General features: G+C 42.6%; 1 protein-coding gene across 3 annotated transcripts in view; it reads right to left on the bottom strand.

Moving 5' to 3' along the window:
• The window catches only part of Slc9a6 (solute carrier family 9 member A6), a 60,215-nt gene extending 41,533 nt beyond the window's left edge, over positions 1-18,682 (bottom strand). Inside the window, exons 1-6 of one of the 3 annotated variants that reach the window (XM_028889881.2) lie at positions 18,618-18,682; positions 18,251-18,475; positions 7,337-7,536; positions 4,366-4,443; positions 3,969-4,045; positions 3,553-3,665 (exon numbers count right to left, since the gene is read on the bottom strand). In XM_028889881.2, the coding sequence (XP_028745714.1) occupies positions 3,553-3,665; positions 3,969-4,045; positions 4,366-4,443; positions 7,337-7,536; positions 18,251-18,419 (637 nt within the window). In that variant the 5' untranslated portion in view covers positions 18,420-18,475; positions 18,618-18,682. Of the gene's footprint in view, positions 1-3,552; positions 3,666-3,968; positions 4,046-4,365; positions 4,444-7,336; positions 7,537-18,250; positions 18,580-18,617 lie in introns of those variants that run through there. The other 2 variants (XM_037199033.1, XM_028889880.2) reach the window with 2 other exon arrangements.
• Positions 18,683-21,805: the final 3,123 nt, after the last annotated feature.

Raw genomic sequence — 21,805 nt, 5'->3', positions numbered from 1 at the left:
ACAAAAGATTATTGCTTGAGATAGTCAGGCAGTGCTCCAACTAAAACAAAACCAGAAGGTTGAAGTAATGTTGCCAGCTCGATCATTAGAAAGGTCAAGATGCCTGCTTCTACTGAAAGACAAGGGCACCCGAGACCACTGGCTTCTTGAAAAACATAAGGGACAGGCTCAGCGCAATCTATAAAGAAGCAATATGATATCAGTGTTTTAAAATGTTAAGCTACAACTAGGTGTGGTGGCTCACCCCTATAATTTCAGTACTAGGAAGACTGGGGCAGAAGGATTACCATTACTTGGAGGCCAACTTGGGCTATGAGTATCAGCTCACCTTGAACTACATACAAAAGAAATCAAAACAAAAATGTTAAACTAAGGCAAACCTGGGTGGCACAAACTTGTAGTGCCAAATATTCCAGAGGCTGAAGCAGGAAGATGCCAAATTCAAGGAATGCCTGGGCCATAGAGTAAGTTCAAAGCCAACCTTGGCGACTTAGCAAGGCCCTGTGTCAAAATTCAAAAATACAGGGGCCTGGGCGATGGCTTGCACCCCCATGGAAAGGCACATAACAGGCTTGTCTATTATCCCAGTGCTGGGGAGGGAGAGGCAGGCAGACCCTGGAGCTCACTGTCCACCCAGTCTAGACATTGATGAGCTACAGGCTCAGTGAGAGATTCTGTCTCAAAAAAACTAAGGTGGAAAGGGATAGAGGAAAACACTCACACACATGCACACACATGTACATATACTCACACAAACACATGCACTACACATATATCCAATACAAAATTAATTAATTAATTAGCACCAAAAGACTGGGGATAGAGCTCAGCCATGGAGTTCTTGCCTAGTGCACATTAGTCGCCACATTCTTCTATCTATGCTCAGCACACACACAAAAATTAAGCTATACAAATGGCTTTCTGAGAACTCTTTTTGTTTGTTCATTTGGTTTTTTAGTTATTCATTTTGAAACAGTCTCACTAGACAGCCCAGGCTGGCCACAAGTCCTCTAAATTCCTGCCTCCACTTTCAAGTGTTGAGATTACAAGCATGTACACCATTGTGCCTAGTGAGCCCTGAGTAATCTTTTAGAATTAGCTCTCATAGCACACGGAACACATCTTTCTCCTTTCTGTCATTCCCTGTGTTATCAGAGTTAAGGAAGGAATTCAAAGATAACCTTAGGACACTTGCTTCAATTGTGCTCTATGACAATCAAAGAAGATGATTAACTCACAAGGGCAAAAGTTGAAACAGAATAAACCTCTACCAAATTCCAACCAATAGTCAAAGAAAACTTTGACCCCAGGTTCTCAATCTTCAGTCTAGGGGATAGAGACACAGGTCAGTAACAAAGCACTTGCCTACCACGAGCAAGGCTCCCAATACCAAAGAAGAGCAAAAAAACTTTAGTCTGTTCCTATGCTGGCATTTCTTCCCATTTACTTTTATTACTTCATGTTAATTGTACAAACTAATGGGTTTCACTATGTTTTCATATACATAATGCACATTGATAATATTCATCCCACTACCATTACTTGTCCCTCTTATCAGCTGGTTCCTTCTCTCTTTCCAAATATTTCCTCTTCTACTTACATGGTTTTCCTTTTTCTGTCTTTTTTTTTTAAAAAATATTTTCTTGTTTTCACATCCTAACCAAAGTTTCCCTTCCTGCCCTCTTCCTAACCCCCATACCTCTCCACCCATGTTTTTTCTTTTTAAATCTTGTTTTGCATGCGAAAGAAAATATGTGAAATTTGTCTTTTTTAGTCTGGTTTATTTCACTTAACATGATTTCCAGTTCCATCCATTCTTCTGGAAATGACATAACTGTATTCTTTATGAAAAATAAAACTCTATGGTATATGTGTATGCATCTATGTGTATATATCACACTTTATCATTTATTTGTAGATGGCTACCCAGGCTGATTCTATAGCATGCTACTATGAATAGCAGTACTATACAAAACATGGGTATGCAGGTATCATTGCAGTATGCTGATTTATATTCCTTATACTGGAAGAGTGATATATCTGGATCATATAGTAGTTTTATTTTTAGGTTGTTTATTTTTTAGGAACTCCCATGCTGGTTTTCATAGTAGTTAAACTAATTTACATTCCTACCAACAGTGTATAAGTTTCCCTTTTCTTGAGGCTCTGACTCTGCAGGCCAAACTATCCTCACACTCACAATAATCTACCTGCTTCACCTTCTCAAATGCGAAAATTACAGGCATAAACCACCCCATCCAGCAAGAGTTCTTCCACCCCATCCCACAGCTTCACCAACATATGTTTGTATTTGTTTCCTTGATGACAGACATCTTGATTGAGGTGAGATGGAGTCTCTGTAGTTTTGATTTTTATTTTTCCAATGACTAAAAGTGTTGAACATTTTCAAAACATATTTATTGGCCATTTGTACATTTTTTAAGAGTATCTTATCAGTTCATCAAACAACATAATGATTGGATTACTTATTCCTTTAGTGTTGAGCTTACTGAACTCTATAATTTCTGGATGTTTACCCTGACCATTTCATTCTAAATTTTCTACAAATTCTTCATTTGAATATAGCTGTTAGTTTACCAATACACATTTAAAATTTTTAACTTCATTAGCAATTAAATTCATTAACTAACACAAATTCTTAGAGATTTCACACTGAAATCACAAAGAAGCAAGCTTTGTCAATAATAGAATAATTTCATAGCCATAAGGCCAATTTTATAAAAAAAATTCTTCAATAATATACCAATGACCCTATCAGCATAGCTACCGTATAGCAACCATTTTAAAGCTACTTTTCTTAGTTAGGCATGGTAGCTTATGCCTGCAATCACAGCATGTGCAATGCTAAGGTAGGAAAGTGTCATGAGTTCAAGGCCAGCCTAGGCTACAGTGAGGGAGGCCCTGTCTTCAAAGAACAAAAACAGTAGAGTGCATGCCAAGGATGCACCTAGCCCTGTGTTTGATGCCCAGTTCTGCATAAACCAGGCATGATGGCACACTCCAATAATCCCAGAGCGCAGGAAATGAGGACAAGTTGAAGATCAGAAGCTCAAGATTATCCTTGACTACCTAGTGAATTAGAGGCCAGCTTGTCAGCCTGGGCTACATGAGACCCTATCTCAAATAACAAACAAAAACCAAAAAACTCAAATTGTTTTCTACTGTAAAATGCCGATAGCTGAATATAAGCAGAAGCTTTTTAGAGAAATGGTTGTCTAGAAATGCAAAAGGAAGTATACAACCAATTTTAAAAACTACAACCTAGCTTTTCTTTTGCTATATTCAATCACTAGGGTATAAAGAGCAATTTAAATTTCTGAACAAAATATTTAATAGCTCTCATCTGAGCAGCATCAATTTGTGAACCAGTTATAGGCAAATGTAATAAAGTAAAACAGCCAAATAAGCTTAAACCAAAGGAATTAAGAATTGTTTACTCCCCCACAACTGGAAAGCATAGTGCTAGTAGAGAACCTACTCCTGACTCCCTAGCTCAAAAGAGCACCCACATGTGCTTTGGCTACAACGTACCTGGGTCTGTGGCTGAGACAATGGCGCCAAAGAGCAAGCAATCTGTAAAGTAAAAATCTCCTGCGAGCTGTCCAGTCACTTTCATCAGAGTTACACAGCCATACATTATGGACCTGTGCAATAAACACATTCCTCTATTATAAAAATGCCAACTACTAAAGAAGTTAGAACAAAGGAAGAACAAGAAAAGGAATCTACTATAGTATTCACTGATTCATCCTGGATTGAAAGAACAGGTATTTAAATATGGCTAATACTTTTAGGAAAAGTAAAACAACTTATTACTAATAAGTACCACAAAAGTTCTTAAAACACATTTGAGATTACAGTAACACATAAATCAAATGCAAGTCAAAGGCTGCTCTTTTATAATTATAATCTGAAGGCTAAAAGACATTTCAAGCTTCAAATCTTACCCAATAACGAAACAAGAAATTGCTGTTCCAAGAAAGGCATATGCTAAGATAGACCCAAGGTTCCGGAAGAAATGTCTCTGACAAAAAAAAAAAAAAAAAAAAAAGTTATGCTGTTAGAATATCTACCAAGCATTGACAAAGAATATTTTTTCTATTGCACTTTGCTATGCTAATATTAAAAGCATCGTTCTCTAGAAGAAGCCAGTCAGAGCAAGCATTCAGGTACTGGTATAAATTTCAACATTTCAAAAAGACAAGGAGAAAAGGAAGGAGAACTTGGAAGACATGACCTGTTTCTGAAGTGCCAAGTACTAAGAAGTGCATAGGAAATTTAAGGCCCATCAAAGCACGGGAAAGTTAAGGCTACTCAAAGCAGAAAAAACGCAAAAGCACTTACCCTTTTCAGACTGTAACCTGCGTAAAATATGATAGGAGGAAGCAGTATGTTGAAAAAGACTTCAGGGTCAAAAGTAACCTGTTAAAATACAGAATTCCTTGAGATTATTTCCTTCAGAATATCTCACTAAGTCATCAAACTATTAAAAGGAAAAGAGTTAACAGCAAGAATGTTGCTATGTCAGCTTCAAAACACTTCATGTAGGATTTAAATTTGCATTTGTCTGCTGATGAACACTTTATTTATTGACCATATTATTTCTTCTTTTGATAAACTATTTACTTTATTAGCACATTTAGTGATTGGATAGATTTTAGAGGGTTTTCTTATGATTCTTTGCATATCCTAGATTTTAACATCCTGATTGATGTGCACTTGACAAAGATTCTTTTCCCATTTGGTAATATTTCTCTTCACTCTGTGTGTGTGTCTCTGTGTGTGTCTCTGTGTGTGTGTGTCTGTGTGTGTGTCTGTGTGTGTGTGTAGAGGGCAACAGGAAAGGGAGACAAATTAGAGACAAGTATAATGACACAAAAGATGAAAATGACATAAAACCTATTATTTTATATGCTAACTTAAAAGTAAATATTCTAGACAGGGAATCTAATACTTCCATGTTTTAGGCACATAATAAATTTTGTGTTACAGGATAGCTACTGTCCTACTCAATGCTGGAATAATCAGTTATATCATTTCTATGGAAACTATGCAAAAATATTACATTAAAATTCTTAGCAGAACACAAATAATACACACCTGTGATCCCTGCATTTTGGGAAGGGTCTGAGGCAGGAGAATTGCTGTGAGCTCAAAGTCAGCCTGAATTACTTAGTAATAGACCAGCCAAGGTCACAGAGCATGACTCTGTCTCAAAACAAAATAAATTCTAAAAATCTTAAAAAGTGGAAAAAGAGCTGGGAGGTGGGGTGGTACACGCCTTTAATCCCAGCACTCAGGAGGCAGAGGCAGGTGGATCTCTGTGAGTTCAAGGCCAGCCTGGCCTACAGAGCTAGATCTAGGACAGGCTCCAAAGCTACACAGAGAAACCTTGTCTCGGAAAAAAAAAAAGTGGAAAAAGGATAAACATATTTTTGCTTTATATAAAAGAAACCCAAATTCAGAAACAGAATTCAGGGGGCTACACTTACTGTTGACAAAAGGAAACTGAGTTGCTCCACAGGTAATCTCTCTAAAGCTACACAACATAATACTGTAGTTAGTTAAAACTTTCCATACAAATCAAAATTTCCAGTCCTCACAGCCCCCTCATTTTAAAACTTACTTGTTTTAACAATGCAGATGTCCCTTTCTGTTCTGAAGGCTGCAGTAGAATTGATATGAACACAAAGCAGCTATACACTTAACCATGCTAAAAAACTTACTTTCCTAGGATTTTTAAGGACTGGACTTTTCCATGGCTGCTAAGCACTCTGGTTATAAAGTAAACTTTAAGTTTGTAGGAATTTTTAAAACCATAACAGATAGGAACTGTGGTGATTTGAAAGGAAATGGCCCCTGTATGCTTACAGGGAGTGACATTATGAGGAGGTATGTCCTTGCTGAAGTAGGTGTGGCTTTGTTGGAGGAAGTGTGTTACTGGGGGTGGGCTCTGAAGTCTGAGATGCTCAAGCCAGGCCTGGAGTCACCCTCCTTTCCTGCTCCTGCCCATCCTGATGTGGAACTCTCAGCTCCTTCTCCAGCACCATGTCGGCCTGCACACTGCCATGCTTCCCCCATGATGATAATGGACTAACTTTGGAACTGTAAGCCAGCCCTAAGTAAACGTTTTCCTTTCTAAGTATTGCCATGGTCATGGTGTCTCTTCACAGCAATAGAAACCCTAACTAAGACAGGAACACAATCAAGCAACTATAAAGATCAAGTCCTGCTAACTGAAAGACAGGAGATAAAGGGTGGGTGAACACAGAGCAATGTGTGAAGTGGTATTGAGCAGCTTCAGGGGAGAAACTGAGCAGAACACAGGCAAGCACCCAAGAATCTGGAGAGCTAGTGAGATTTGCTGTGGGATGTTCTGTATGTCCTGTGGGAGCCCGTTCTCGGGTTCCTTGTGGCTTTACCCAGCAGGTTCGAATAGAGGATGATTAGGACCAGGGGCCTGAGTGCAGGTGTCTGAGATGGTTTGCACTTGGCTGTGCTGTGGGATGGTCTGTATGTCAAATTGCTCTAATTGGTCAATAAATAAAACCTGATTGGTCGTGGCTAGGCAGGAAGTATAGGCGGGACTAACAGAGAAGAGAAATAAAAGAACAGGAAGGCAGAAGGAGTCACTGCCTGGAACCGCCTGCCAGGACAAGCAGCATGTGAAAATGCCGGTAAGCCACGAGCCACGTGACAGGGTATAGATTTGTGGAAATGGATTAATTTAAGCTATAAGAACAGTTCGCAAGAAGCCTGCCACGGCCATACAGTTTGTAAGCAATATAAGTCTCTGTGTTTACTTGGTTGGGTCTGAGCGGCTGTGGGACTGGCAGGTGACAGAGATTTGTCCTGACTGTGGGCAAGGCAGGAAAACTCTAGCTACATGAGATTGCAACCCAACCTCCCATAGAAAGCATGGTACAATACCTGAAGCTCTTACTAGGGCGCCAGAAGTTATGCTACATTATGAATCAAAGAAAGGTTAGATTATGCTCATCTAAAATACAGACAAGGCACAAAAGAATTCAATGAAATATTGGTGGGACCATGGGAGGAACTAAAGGAACCCAATGTATTAATGCATCTGAAAGCAATAGGCAGAGACGGTAGGCCTGACTGCTACAAGTTCTAGGTCAGCTTGCTCTGTGTAGCAAGTTCTATGGCAGCACACAAAGTCAAACTCTGCCTCAAAAAAAAATAAACAAGTAAGTAAGTCAAAAAATAAATAAAACAAAATAGGTCATTCTTTTTTTAAAGATTCATTACATACCTTTTCAAAAGAAGCGAACATCCCCTTCAACTAAACACTTACCTTCCTAAGCATTTCATTATCTTGAACATTGTTGAGTTCATGTGAGCTAATCTCTCCTTTCAGCATATACTCATAAAATTTTCCACTGACGTTGACCAGCAAGGTAGTCGGACTTGACTGCACTTCACAGCTCAGGGTCACATTATTCACATCACTGGGAACATGAATGCCATACCGAAGCACAAGGCCCACCAAAAGACCTGGAAATGAAAGGACCACCTCAGCTCTTCTTGCAGACAGAAACTGCTTATCTGTACCCAACACACTTCTCTAGATTAAGAACAGAGAACTTCTGATGACAGTCTCTGGTGGATCAGAACCAATTTTTTGGACCAAATGCTATTACAGTTTAAAGTGTTACTGAATTCACATGTCTAAGAGTCCAATCTTCATGTAATCTGTGGGACAGGAGGGGAAATGTGCCCTAGAGTAACAGCATAGGCCACTACATTTCTAAGTCATCACATACATAAGCAATGAGGAAAGTGACTATGAGAAAGTATCTTTAAATCATCTGTGCCCAGATTATGCTCTATGGGGTGTCAGGCTGACGATGCAGTCACACTTGAAAGGTATACTTCTTGAGGCTGACACATTTGGTGTACACCTATAATCCTAGCACTCAGGAGGCTAAGGAAAGACTGGGTCAAGACCTGCCTGGGCTACAATAGTGCATTCCTGGACAGCCTGAGCTACATGAGACACTATTGCCAAACAAGAAGGAAAAAGCAATATGTTTCTTTAGTGCTACTCCTTGGGTTTAAGCCCAAGACCACAAAAAGTATGTTTTTCTAAAATCCCCATCCATCAATTAACAAGGTAAACATATATGCTCCCTGTGTTTATTCCCAAAGCACATGCACATAGGGGACCAAATAATATATATTTAATAAATGGCAAAGTAATAAACCATTTATAGATTGATTGAATTCTTCTACTACTGAAAGGTCAGAATTAAAATTTAAAATACCCACCTCAAAATCAATAAATGAAAGAAAAGTCCTGATTCTGATTCTATGTGATCAGCATACAGGTTTTACTACTACACATATTCAGATACACACAATCCTCTGGGTTCCATCAAACTGTACTGATAAACTGCAAGGCTTAATGACAGTTTTACTGAGAAATAATTCTGATGTTATAAAGCTTATTCTTCTGAATTATACAATTCAGTGGTCTTTACTATATTCACAAATTGTATAGTCACAAAGTGTAATTCAATCACCACTAATTCCAGAACATTTTCACTACTCCAGAAATATTAGAATACTCCCTACTCCCCTATGCCCAAACTCTAGCTTTCTGATCCTTTTTAATTTTTAAAAACTTTGAGTATGTATAGATGTGTACACATATACATGCATGCACATATATGGACATCTGTGTAGTAGAGGCTAAAGGTTAACATTGGGTGTCTTCCTCAGTCAATGTTCTACTGTTTGAGACAGGGTGTTTCCCTGAGCCTAGACCTCATTGATTTTGGCTAGACTAGGTGGCCAGTGAGCTCCAGGGACCTATGTCACCATGCCTGCTTTTTTTTGTTTTGTTTTGTTTTTGTTTTTTCTCTCTGTGTAGCTTTGTGCCTTCCTGGAACTCACTTTGGAGACCAGGCTGGCCTCGCACTCACAGAGATCTGCCTGCCTCTGCCTCCCGAGTGCTGGGATTAAAGGTGTGCATCGCCGCCGCCCGGCTCCATGCCTGCTTTTAATTGGGTGCCGGGGACCCAAACTCAAGTTCTCATGCTTTCGCAGTAAGTAGTTTATGACTAAGCTATCACTCTCGCTCCAGCCTTTGGAAGCCAAAGATCTACTTTTTTCATCTCTATAGATTTGCCTACAGTAGACAATTCATATAAATAGAATCCTACAATGTATGACCTCTTGTGTCTGGCTTCTCTCACTTAGTATATTTGAACATTCGCCTTTGTTGTAGAATATATCAAAACTTCATTTGTATGGCAAATTAATATTTTATTATATGTATATACCTCAACTACACTTCTTGAACTTTCCTTAAGGCAAGAGTCACAGTGCTAACTACGCTTTACCTTCCCATGGTCTTTTATTTTGACTGGCCACCCATTCATTTAAGATGTAAATTGCCAAATTATGCTAGATACATCCCCAGGGTTCACAGAAGAAAATACTGTCCATTTCAAAAAGTTTTCAATCCAGTTAGCAAAAAAAAAAAAATTGTAATGCAACACATATACACATATAGAAGATATTTAACCAAATCTAAGGAAGTGGAACATTAGAGGGTTTTACAGTGATATCACCTAAGTAACTAAATGTCATTACCAGGTAGAGGTATAATAGAATACATATCTACTCAAGGACTAACAGAACATGGCTGATAAGGGGAATCACAAGATGTTTCAGTGTGGCTACATTAGGAGCTGACAAGAGGTGAAGTCCACAAGATCTGCAGGAATTGAATCATAAACAACAAAAGGTGTGTTGAAGAAGGGGTTTTGCATGACACTGCCCTGAAGTAAAAAGAAATCACTCAAGAGTCCTGAGTGTGAGCTTGACATTAGTGTTCTATTTTAAAAGGTTGGTCTAGACTTGAAAGGGTCGAAATGGCGGTCTGGGTGAATGCTGCAATCATTAAACAATAAGAGCTTTGGACCTCATCTAAGAGAGTAATGCCAGAAGTGGGGGTGGTTAGAAGATAGCATATTTTAGAAAGCTTTGGTGGCTAAGTAGAATAGGCTAGGGCAAATGAGATGAAAGACTAGAGGAGCCTTAATGGACTGACCTTCAGGTGGTTATACTGGCCTGAGCATCCAGATGGAAAACAAGGCCATTCAATGAAGTGGGAACACACAGAGAGAATGGATTTATAGGGGTGAAAGTCCAAGTTAGTTTTTAAAATACTTTCATTTATATGTGTGCATCTGTCTGTCACATATGCACAGGTGTCCATGGGGCCAGAGGAAGGCGTGGAGTGCCCTGGAGCTGTAGTATCAGCAGTTGTGAGATGCCTGACATAGTGTTGGGAACTAAGGTCCTCTGGAAGAGGAGCAAGTGCTATTAACTGCTGGGCCATCTCTCCAGACCCCTCAGTTTAGTTTCAAACATGCTGAGTTTCATCGGCCTGTGGAGAATGCACACTGAGTATGTGGGGTCTGGAGCACAAGCCGAGAGCCTCAACTGAGTGGTCACAGTCAGTAAAGTGTAGGTACACAATGAGATGATGGTGTGAGAGCGAGAACTATGGGAAGAGGACTACAGATACGGGTCCTGGGTCTGATCCACTAACAACTAACACTAAAGGTCCAAAAGGAACTGAGGAACTGATAACGACTCCAAGGAGGAAAAGCCAAAGGAATAGGAAGACATAAGTGGTGGGTAAGCATTCAGGAAGAAGCAGAAATATTTTTTTGAGGAAATGATGAAAACTATCAAATGCTACAATAATGTTAAATAAGTAAGGAGTGAGAAATCTCCTCTGGGTTTAGCAAGAAGGAAGGTATGGGTTGCCTTGGTAAGGGCAGTTTTAGTGGGGGAGAAGACTGACCAGAGTAAGAAGAAATGAAACAGAATCAGGGGGATGTATAGAGGATCACTGTTATCACTCAACCTCTTCAGAGGGTTTCCTCTGGCATCAGATGGGAATTTACACTGAGACCCACAGCTGGACAATGCAAAGAGAGTAAGAGACTTTGGAACGTTGAGCATTAAATGGGATGTCTCTATCAAACCTCTCCCTTAAAGGCTCAGGGAGCTATGCAGAAGAGGAGGCAGAAAGACTATAAGAGCTGGAGGAGGCAGATGACTCCAAGGAAACAGCATCTTGTAGATACAATTAACTGATACTCATATGAACTCACAGAGACTGTGACAGCATGCACAAGTTCAAACCAGACAAAATCCTAGCACTGGGAAGGAGAAGTGGACACCAAGTCTGACCCCGACCAAGAAGCTATTTGCAATTGATCTCTGCTTGCAAAGGAAAAATCAGTGTTCTCCAATGGAGTGTCACTGGGTAGATCAATCATACTTCAGGGCAGGCCCCATGCCCAGGAGTAGTTAACCAACACAAAACAGACTCCATGTTCCATCTGTGTATTTGTTTTGATTTTTCCTTTGTTCTTATTCTGAGTGAGCAGGAACATGAAGTTGAGTGAAAAGGGAGGTGAGGAGGATCTTGGAGGAGTTAGGGAAAGGGAAATATGATCAAAATATATTGCGTGAAAAAATTAAGTAAAAAAAAAAAAGAAACAGGGCTGTAAAGACAGTAGCTGGGAGGGAACAGGGAGGGAGAAAAGATGACAGGCCCTTACAATTAACTCACCAACACCACATGTGCTTGTTAAAGTAAGCAGCAATGATGAATTGCTGAACAGCAAATATCAATTTGAAAACAATACTTTGGTCAATGTTCAGATCTGAAATGAAGATTCACTTTAAAAGGCCCTGTACCTTCTGGATTGGTAGGGTGTATCTCGGTGCAAGAGCAGTATCAAGTGCAAAGCCCTGAGTTTAAACCCCAGCACATTAATAATAAAAAACAAACAGCTGTACAAAAACAACTGGGTGTGGTGGAGCTTACCTGTAAGGCAGAAGGATCTCCAGTCCAGACTAACCTCCAGATGAAAGGGGCAGAGCACCAGAATGAGAGGGGAGAGTGTGGGAGAAGGGACGGGGCAGGGAGAGGAGGAAGACTATCATGACTGCTTATCAGCAATCCTTGATAGACGTAACCTTGGAGGGAAGAAAGACTGCATCCATAGAATCCCTCTGTGTAGTTCACAGAAACTGCTTTGTTCTCTCATATCCTAAAAGACTTAGAAACGAGGGGCTCAGTAAAAAGTTATCCCTTTGCATTTACACATAAAAAAAATCACAGTTTAGCTACTATAAATATTAACAACAGAAGCATAAATTCTTTCCAATGTAAGGAAGAGTGTTCACTGGTTCCCCTGCATGTCTGAACCCACACTGAAACATCAGGTGCCCCGATCAAGGCCCAGCACTTGGGCAGATTTAAAAAACACACCTTGGAAAATAAAACAACAGCATGGAGAACAATTACTTGTGTTGGAAACAAGACAGATCCTTTCATTACAGCAGATGGAAAACTGGAATTCCTCTGAAAAAAAGTTGACAGATCAACTAAATTCAAGTTGTGTAAAAGGTCAAATCCTAATCATGGAATTGAAACAATTCCTAGTGAAGAGAACAGTCACAAAAGAGTGCTTTGTCCGGGAGATAAAGCAGAAACATCTAGCATCCTACACATATGGCCGCACAGAATATATTGATATTACAAAATGTAAATTAATCCCAGGTGACGAGAGATATTTTTACAAAAGAGAAGCCTACCCCTCCCATGCATTCATGACCACTTGTGCTGAAAGCACTCCTTAAAACTTCCCAGGTTTAAGGAACTCGCCCCCCCCCCACTAGTGTCTGCTCCTCTAGATAATGCAACAAGGTTTCCTCAGGAATTCCAGCCCAGTCACCTGAGAACCCCGGGGCTCAAAATATGGAAGTAGACGACTGAAGAATTAGGTGTAGCCAAAATGGATAAATACTTCTACACCTCAGGAAGTGGTTGGGGACAGCAAGATGGCTCAACTGCTAAAAGCGTTTGCCACCCAAGCCTGAGTCCAATCACTGGAGAACTGACTCCACGAGGTTATCCTCTTACCTCCAACGTGCACTGTGGCATATGTGTGCCTGCACTCACAAACACAGAATACAAACATACACACTTACCAATAATAAGAAAGTTCAAAAGAAGTGTTTGTCCTGGAATCCCAGCACTCAAAAGACAGAGGAAGAATTACAGCAAGTTGGAGGCTAGTCAGCACTATTCAGTGAGACCCTATCTCAAAGATAAAAGTAAAAAGAGGACCTTGAAAATATAGCTCAATGACAGGATGCTTATCTACCATGAGTGAAGTCCTGTGTTCAATGCCCAGGGCCTCCTAGCAAAATTGTGCACACATTCATAAAAACATTAATAACTTGTTTCAAAAATGCTGCAAGAGAAGGCTGGAGAGGCGTCTCAGTAGTTTAAGGGCATTGGCTTCCCAGGCAGAGGACCCAGGTTTGATCCCTAGCACCTACATGGCAGCTCACAATCATCTGTAACTCCAACTCCAGGAGATTTGATACTGTCTTTAGCCTCTGAGGGCAATGCATGTATGTGTGCACAGACATACATGAAGACAAAACACTCGTATACATAAAAAAAAATCTTTTAAGAGAACACTGTAATTCTGTGGCAATGGCTAATTGAACTTCACGACAGCAAAGAAAGTTAAAGCTTTTACTGACATCTGTTGTGATTTACTGGCTAAGAAAATGCGGCTATTAAACCAGATAGCCTGTTTGACTCCTGACTAAACATATGATATCAAGAAGATCTTAACCTCTCTGAGCCCTAATTTCCTCATCTATAAAATGAGAAAGATAACAGTACCCATCCGACAGAGTTGCTATGAGGTTTAAATGAGATGCTACTTAAAAGTGAATGATACAGACTGTAGCATACTGTGATGCTCAATAAACACTAGCTAGCTATTAAGTCGTCAGATTGTACACACTTTGCGGGCAGGGACTGTGGCACTGACCTGCCTTTCCCATCATATGCCACATATCACAGACACTTAACAAATGTTTACTGACAGAGCAACAGTTAATCCTATGACTTAACTAAACAAGACTCCCTAAGGCAAAACAAATATTTTTCTGTCATTTGCTTCTTATTTGTAAGCACACTGCAGTGAGTGATCACTTTTCAGACTTAATTAACTACCTCAACAGTTTCAACTCCCGGTGACTCACTCTTAAGCTTCTTAAGAAAGCTGGCCCAATGAACCAAACACGTGGGTGCACTGATGCTGTGCTTGCAGGGCTTGGGGAGAAGGCTCACTTGGCAATGTGCTTGCCATGCAAGCTAAGAGGCTGAACTTGGATCCCAAGGATCCAGGTAAAAACTGGGTTACAGCAGAGTGCATCTGTAATCCTGCTGCTACAGAGGTAGAGACAGGAAGATTCATGGGGTGTCCTGGCCAGCTGGTCTAGGTAAACCCCTGAACTCCAGGTTCAGTGAGAAACCCATCTCAAAAAATAAGGTGGACAGTGACTGAGGAAACCACCCAATGTTGAGCTCTGGTCTCCACTGTGTACCTCCACATGAGTCGGGGTTTTGGTTGTTGGTTTGGTTTGGTTTGTTTGTTTTTTGAGACAGGGTTTCTCTGTGTAGCCCTGGTTATCCTGGAACTCACTCTGTAGACCAGGCTGGCCTGAAACTCATAGCTATCCACCTGCCTCTGCCTCCTGAGTCCTGGGATTAAAGGTAGCGTGAGCCACCACCACCTGGCTAAGAACCTGTTTTAAACTACAGCAATTATTAATTCATATTACAATCTAGAAACTGACCACATAAGTGCCTTAAGTCTGCCTTTTGTTTGACTGTTTTGAGAGAGGGTCTCACTCCGCAGCCCAGGATAGCCTCCAACTTGTTATACTCTTGCCTGTTTCCTGGGTTTAGTGATCATGGGTGTCCAGCAGCACCCCCGGCTGTGGTTTAAGCTTTTTACCCTTGCTTCTGACAAAGATAAACGATGTAGGCATGGTGATGCACGCCTGTCATCCTAGCTCTAGGGAGGCAGGCGCAAGACTGCCATGAGTTCAAGACCAGCCTGAGCTACATAGCAAGCTCCATCTCTATCAGTCAATCAAAACACAAACAGCACTTTTCTGAGAGAAGTTCCATAGTGAAAGCAATATCACAGTTAGATGGCCTCAGGCTGAAGCTTCGATGTACAGAGATTCTCTTTTCACCTAGAGATGAAACTACAAAGTAAGCCATCTTAGAAATATACAGGAGCACAACTGCTATGATGGTGCAAGAGTCACATGAAGATAAAAATGGCAGTAATCGGGATTAGAAAACTCGAGTTTGCTAGACATTCGAAATACATCGACCAAATCCCATTTAGTCTGGAGCTGGATTGTGGAGTTGGGGACCTGTTTATTCCACAGCCCCCACTTCTCAGGAGAAATTGGAACAAGCTATGGAATTCCAAGTCAATCCCAGGATGACTCCCAGACTAACACTCTTGTACCTTATATTTTTTCAAGTGATACCCTTGCTGTTCCTTCATAGAATATTACTACTAAGGCATTCTATTCGTTTTCATATTAGAAACTTTAGGAAAGGCCATCCATCAACAATCCTTTTTGTCTACTTCAAGCCAGGAGTTAGAGGAAGTTAGTGACACCAGATAGCAAAGAACAAACATTGCCGAGGTCACTCTAAGTCCCTATTTAATTTGTTTTCATTCTGTTTGTGTCTTCTAAAAACTTTTCTGAGCCTCAGAGGACTGCAGCTGCAGCTGCAACAGGAACAGCACAGCTAGCATTGATTGAGCGTCTAGTCGGGAGGCAAGTGGGAGGCTAAAACCACCTTCCCCTCCGCGTTGATTCCCAAGACACAGACAAGAGTAAGAGAGGACTGGGGCTTTGCTAAGATCACACAGCATTACTGGCACAAGGAAACAGAAATCTGGGGCTGGCTCTCAAGGGCTTTGCAGCTTTAGACCTCAGTCTGTTTTCGAATGGCCCAAGAGCTGAGAATAGGGTTTTTTTATTTTTAAAAACTGTAAGATTTAAATTTTAAAACACATTTATTGATACTTTGTGTGTATGCGTGCTTTGCCTGCACGTATGTTGGTGCAGCATGTACATGCACTGCCCACAGTCCAGAAATGGGTATCAGATCCCCTGGAACTGGTGTTATAGCTGGCTATGCGCCACCACGTGGGAGCTGGGAACCAACCCAGGGTCTCTGCAAGAGCAGCCAGTGCTCTTACCCCATTGATTCCTCTCTCTGGGCCGTTTTGTTTTACATTTTTTTAAGTTTGCAAAGAGGAAAAAACAGATTAAAATGCAATATACATAACCCTTAAAATCTACCATCTTTACTATCTAGCCCTTTAAAAAATGTCAATCCCTGGTCCAAAGCCTTGTACCATCAAGTATCATATAAAACCATCTCTCTCCATAGGAAAGACATTATCTGAGATCAGTTCCTTATTTTAACACTCATTTTGCATTTAATCCAAGTTCAAATGTCATTATATGCTTTTTTTGATGTCTTTATACTCCTTAAAGGTCCTACACATCTATAGATTCTGTACATACTATATAATAATAAACTAATTAGTAAATGTTTGTTAAAAATAGTAAACAAGTCACACACATTGTAACACTAAGAAATTAGATAAAATGTACAACTTGTATGACCAATTAGCCTTAAGAGGCACTACAAATGAAATACAATTTTTGGCCACATGGTGGTGGCACAAGCCTCTAATCCCAGCACTTGGGAGGCAGAGGCAGGCAGATCTCTGTGAGTTTGAGGCCAACCTGGTCTAAAAGCGAGTTTCAGGGCAGCCAGGCCTATTAAACAGAAAAACCCTGTCTCAAAAAAAAAAAAAAGAAAAGAAAGAAAGAAAAAGAAATACATTTTTTTGACATCCTAGTAAACAGGGATATTCCTCATGCTTAGAATTTATTACCTTACAAATGAAAAACAAGCCTGAGACCATGCATTTTCTTATGGCACACAACTACCTTTTATTGCTACCCTTGAGATTCGTGCACATTCTAGAAGTCTGGATTTACTGGAAGGGGGTGGGGGCTGCATGGAAGAAATGCCAAACCTTCCTCTACCTATCTTCAACAATTCCAGGCTGTAGCAAATGAAGATAATCTTCACACATGTCCTGCCCACTCTTTGTCTACCCTCCTAGGCAGATAAGGAGACTGTCGGCAATACCTTCTTTGCCTCCTCACAAGGCTGGAGCATGGCTCCAAATGCTTTCAAACCCACGGTTTGATTTTCCTTTCTTGCTCTCTTGTTCTCTTGCTCTGCTCTCTCTCTCTCTCTCTCTCTCTCTCTCTCTCTCTCTCTCTCTCTCTCTCTCTCTCTGTGTGTGTGTGTGTGTGTGTGTGTTTCGTCTGCCCCCCCAACACACGCACAGATAAATAACCTCAAAAGAAAGCACACTGAGACTCAAAAACCAAAATCATTTACACAGCAGTTGGTCGATAACCTCATGCCAACAGCAAGTCACCCGTATGCATAACCGTGAAGATTCTTAATTACTATTTGGCTGAACTGTTCTCATCATATGGTATGTAACATGCTGCTGGAAGAACCTTAACTCTTACTCGTCCTCACTTTCCTAAGCCTGAATCCTAAGGGTCAACCCTAGGTCTCCGTATCAGATATTACAGTATAGTATAATAAATGAGGACGACATTTAAAATGTCCTGAGCCTTCTGTAGCCTACTTCGGGTTTTTGCGTGGGTTCCACGGGAGTAAGGTTATCATTTGCATCTGGAAAGGAGGCATAGCAAAAGCTGGGCAATGAGTAAAGGTCGACTCTGGTTCCAAATGAATGCCAGCTGCTGGCAGTACAGCTACTACTGCAGCTTCAGCGACCCTTAAACAAACTGACACCCCAGAGACATAGATTGCAAGGATGTCTTCCCCTCCCCCCCCCGCCCCAAGCCCCATCCCAGCCACCGCACCCGACTCCCGTTCCCATCCTCAACACCCACCCTTACTGGTCCCCAGCTTGTTAGGCAGAGAAGGGGCAGAGGGGTGCAGAGGAAAAAGGGGGTGGGGTCAGAGGCAAAAACAGAGAGGAGAGCCAGAGAAAATGGGGAGGCGAGGCAGAGAACGAGGTAGGAAAAATGGGGGGCGTAGCAGAAATAAAGGGGGGTGAGGCAGAGAAACGGGGGACGGTTTAGGGCGAGGTGGAAAATGGAATGAGAAGGGGAGCATAATGTAGGCCGAGCAGGACTAGGGCAGGAGGAGAAGCGGCCAGCAGGCAGAGAAAGGGGTAGTGCCAGAGAGGGGACAGGGGTCCGAGACACTTGCCATAAATCATAGCAAGGCCGGTTTCGTGGAGGAAGCGGGCCCGGCGGTGCTTGAAAAGCCAGATCGTCAGAATGGTGAGGGTGAGCAGCAGGATGAAGATAAGCAGGTTGGCGCTGTCCTGCCGGTGGCTCTCCTCCGCCTGCTTCTCGGACACGATCTCCTCGTCCATGGCTCTCGTCGTTCCCCCGGAGCCGTCCGAAGCCCCGGCCCAGGCAAAGACGCTCACTGCGAAGAGCAACCAGAGGGGCCGAATAAGTGGACGCGCCCGGGCCCGGCCGACGCCACGGCGAACAGGCGCCAGCCGCCAGCCGCGCCGAGCCCCAGCCATGTCTCCCCCCCCACCCCCTACCCCCGCCCCTCTCCTCACCCGCAGCCGCCCGCGGTCGGACCACTCCCTGAGGGCTCACGGGAAAGGGGCGGGGCTGCAGCCAAGCCGGCGGAGCAGGCACCGCCCCGCGGGGCCTCCACTCTTAAAGGGACCGCCACAGCTCTCGCCCGCGCGTTCCCATTCCTTTGCCCATCTGCCCACCTACGGGCACACCTCGAGCTCTAGGTTTGTCCGAGCATGAAAACACATCGAATCTAACCCACTGTTTTCCGCTGAATAAACATGGGCCTAGTGTAATCAGACGCAGATTGCGCGCCCTTTAGTTTGATTCTATTCTGACAGCTGGGAAGGGGACAGGAATCGATCTTCATAACCCATCTGGATATCGTCCCCCAGTGTCTCTTAACAGGATAAGAAGTTGGCCCCTTGGGAGTGGCCTCAATCTCCAGTTCTGTAACTTAAATCAGAATCCCTTATTCTGTCATTATTGGGGGTAAAAAAAACCAACAACATTATAAGAGTTCATAAAAGAACTCACACAAAGGCAAGGATCATGTGTGTATCCGTATAATTAGGTTTTCTTTATCAGTCAAAGCTTGATATATGCCATCTACCGCATCAGGAATGGATACATAACTTTATCAACCTTGCAAAGAATAGTCAACCAAGTTTGTGCTCAGATTTCCCGCCCTTTGGGGAGAAATCTTTGGTGGTTTCCCTCTCCTTTTGTTCTTTTGGATTGCTATTTTAAGGCACATGCTGTTGCAGGAATCTTAGAAGGTCTTATTAATAAAGTCAAACCTGAGGCCAGTTATTGGGGTGAAGCTGGAAGATCAGAGAAGCAGAACAAGCCACAGCTTCCTCACCTCGCCAGTTCCTCAGCTGATCCTGTTTCCTCGGACTGGAAGCCTCTGAGTCCTCATATCCGAATGGATCTCCGCTGAACTGTTGCTAGAAGCCTAAAAGCTTAACCAGCCAAATGCTTCTAGTTTCTGGTCTTCACGCCTTATATATCTTTCTGCCTTCTACCATCACTCCCTGGGAATAAAGGCTCGCTTTCTGGGATTAAAGGTGTGTGTCACCATGCTTGGCTATTTCCAATGTGGCCTTGAACTCACAGAGATCCAGAGGGATTTCTGCCTCTGGAATGCCAGGATTAAAGGCATGAGTGCCACCATTTTCTAGCCTCTGTATCTAGTGGCTGTCTGTTCTCTGACCCCAGATAAGTTTATTAGGGTACATAATATTTTGGGGAACACAATGCCACCACAAAATGTCACCAGTTTTTTCTCCTTTGACTCCTGCCCTCCCCCCAGAGTAATTTCTGTGTATTCCTCTGGACCTCACAAGGCAAGATTTTCACAATTCACCTCCACAGTTGAACTGTGTTTGGGAACCTCTCCAAAAAAATAAAGTCTCCATACTTGTGGGATCACTCCTTAGGTGATTTAGGCTTCTTTTTCTCTAGACTTTCACTTCTACATGGATAAGCTACAAGTCTCAAGCACTGGCCTGTCACCATCCCTTCAGATCTCTACCTGTCGAGCATATATTGAGCATATCCTGCAAAGGAGCTTATTCTTTCCCCTGTGAATATGTATCCACATGACATTAGTGCTAACTATCAATCCCAGCCCTGCCATTTTATATCAAATGTATCACCCTGAAAACTTTTCATCTCAGGGCCTCATACAACCCAACAACAGTGACAGGCAGCCCCAGTTCACTAACGGACTCTTTAAGCTCTGTGAGGATAGTGAGACTCCAGAGAAAGAAAAACAACTCTGGAATGGTGGTTCTGTCTGACAGGCCGGCTGGGAATTTTTCCAGCAGTAACTGCCCAGGCCCTCCTATCAGTAGCTGGGCCTGTGTGTCCTCACAAGGAACTTCATGACCACCTGCCTCCTTGCCCTGGTTCCAGTCTAGCTGCACTTTCCCTGTTCACACCATGCTGGGCACATTACACAGGCAAGAACCCCAGGCCAGGAGCATCCCTGGCCTTCCCCTCCTCAGACCTCGCTAGGATGGCCCAGGACAACTCAAAGTGCTTACCTCCTTTGAGCAAACCCCTCATTCCGAGGCTGTTTTGTCTCTGCACAAAACCACGTTCTGGTGAGTGGCTGGGTCTTAAAATCAAAGTCACAGATTGGTTCCCTTGACCACTGTGAACAAATCTTTTCCAGCCCCAGACTGCCACCACACTTTCCATGGCCCCAGCAACTCAATACGCTCTCCATCCGTAGCCTCTAGATAGCAGTGCTCCAGGAGGAATTTACACAGCTCTAACTCCACCAGTCACACCCAGGGACTTAGGCATCCCTCAGAATCCCTCAGAATGTGCTTCTCTCTCTCTCTCTCTCTCTCTCTCTCTCTCTCTCTCTCTCTCTCTCTCTCACACACACACACACACACACACACACACACACACACACACACACACACTGTTCCCACCTCTCATTCCCAGCTCCATTTCTCTTCATTGATGCCACCCCTGCCAGTCCTGGTCCCAGCTCCCACCTCAGTGGCTCCTCTCATGGTCCTTTATCCCCTCCATTTAGTTGCTCTGAAGCCTTTTCAAGTGGAGGCAGTTCACTTCATCACAACCTTACTGTCCTATATGCCAACGTGTGTTTGCACACATGCTCATGTGCATGCACATACACACCATGTATCATGTAGCCTGAAGGAGCTGACACTTCGCTTCCTCCTTATTGTTCAAAGCCCTTACTCCTCCACCTTTCATGGGAAGCTGTGACCTTCTCTTTCCTCGTTTTCGACATCTAACCACTTCCTGGTCACTCCTACACATCCAAAGTACTTGAAAGGCTGGTTTATAGGCTTTCTATCTTCCTCTCAGCCCTGCCACCTCCTTTGAGGGACTTCAGTAATCAGATAGACAATTCAGAGTTCTAGCCTTGCTTCTGTTTTCGTTGAGAAACTCAAAGCATTCTGGGAAGCTCCTACCCTCCAATTGATTAAATACCACATTCATGTCTTCCCAGCCTTCCTCCCCTTCAGCTTCACCTAAAAGGTGTTTCCTCCTCCTTTAGAAAACGTATTCCTCGCCAGGCCAGGTGGTGGTGGCACACGCCTTTAATCCCAGCACTCGGGAGGCAGAGTCAGGCGGATCTCTGTGAATTCGAGGCCAGTCTGGTCTACAGACTGAGATCCAGGATAGGAACCAAAACTACACGGAGAAACCCTGTCTCAAAAAAAAAAGGAGGAGG

This window comes from Peromyscus leucopus, chromosome X (assembly GCF_004664715.2).
Source record: "Peromyscus leucopus breed LL Stock chromosome X, UCI_PerLeu_2.1, whole genome shotgun sequence".
Lineage (NCBI taxonomy): Eukaryota > Metazoa > Chordata > Mammalia > Rodentia > Cricetidae > Peromyscus > Peromyscus leucopus.
The sequence above is the reverse complement of the archived record's forward strand: the minus strand, read 5'-3'. Positions and strand labels throughout refer to the sequence as shown.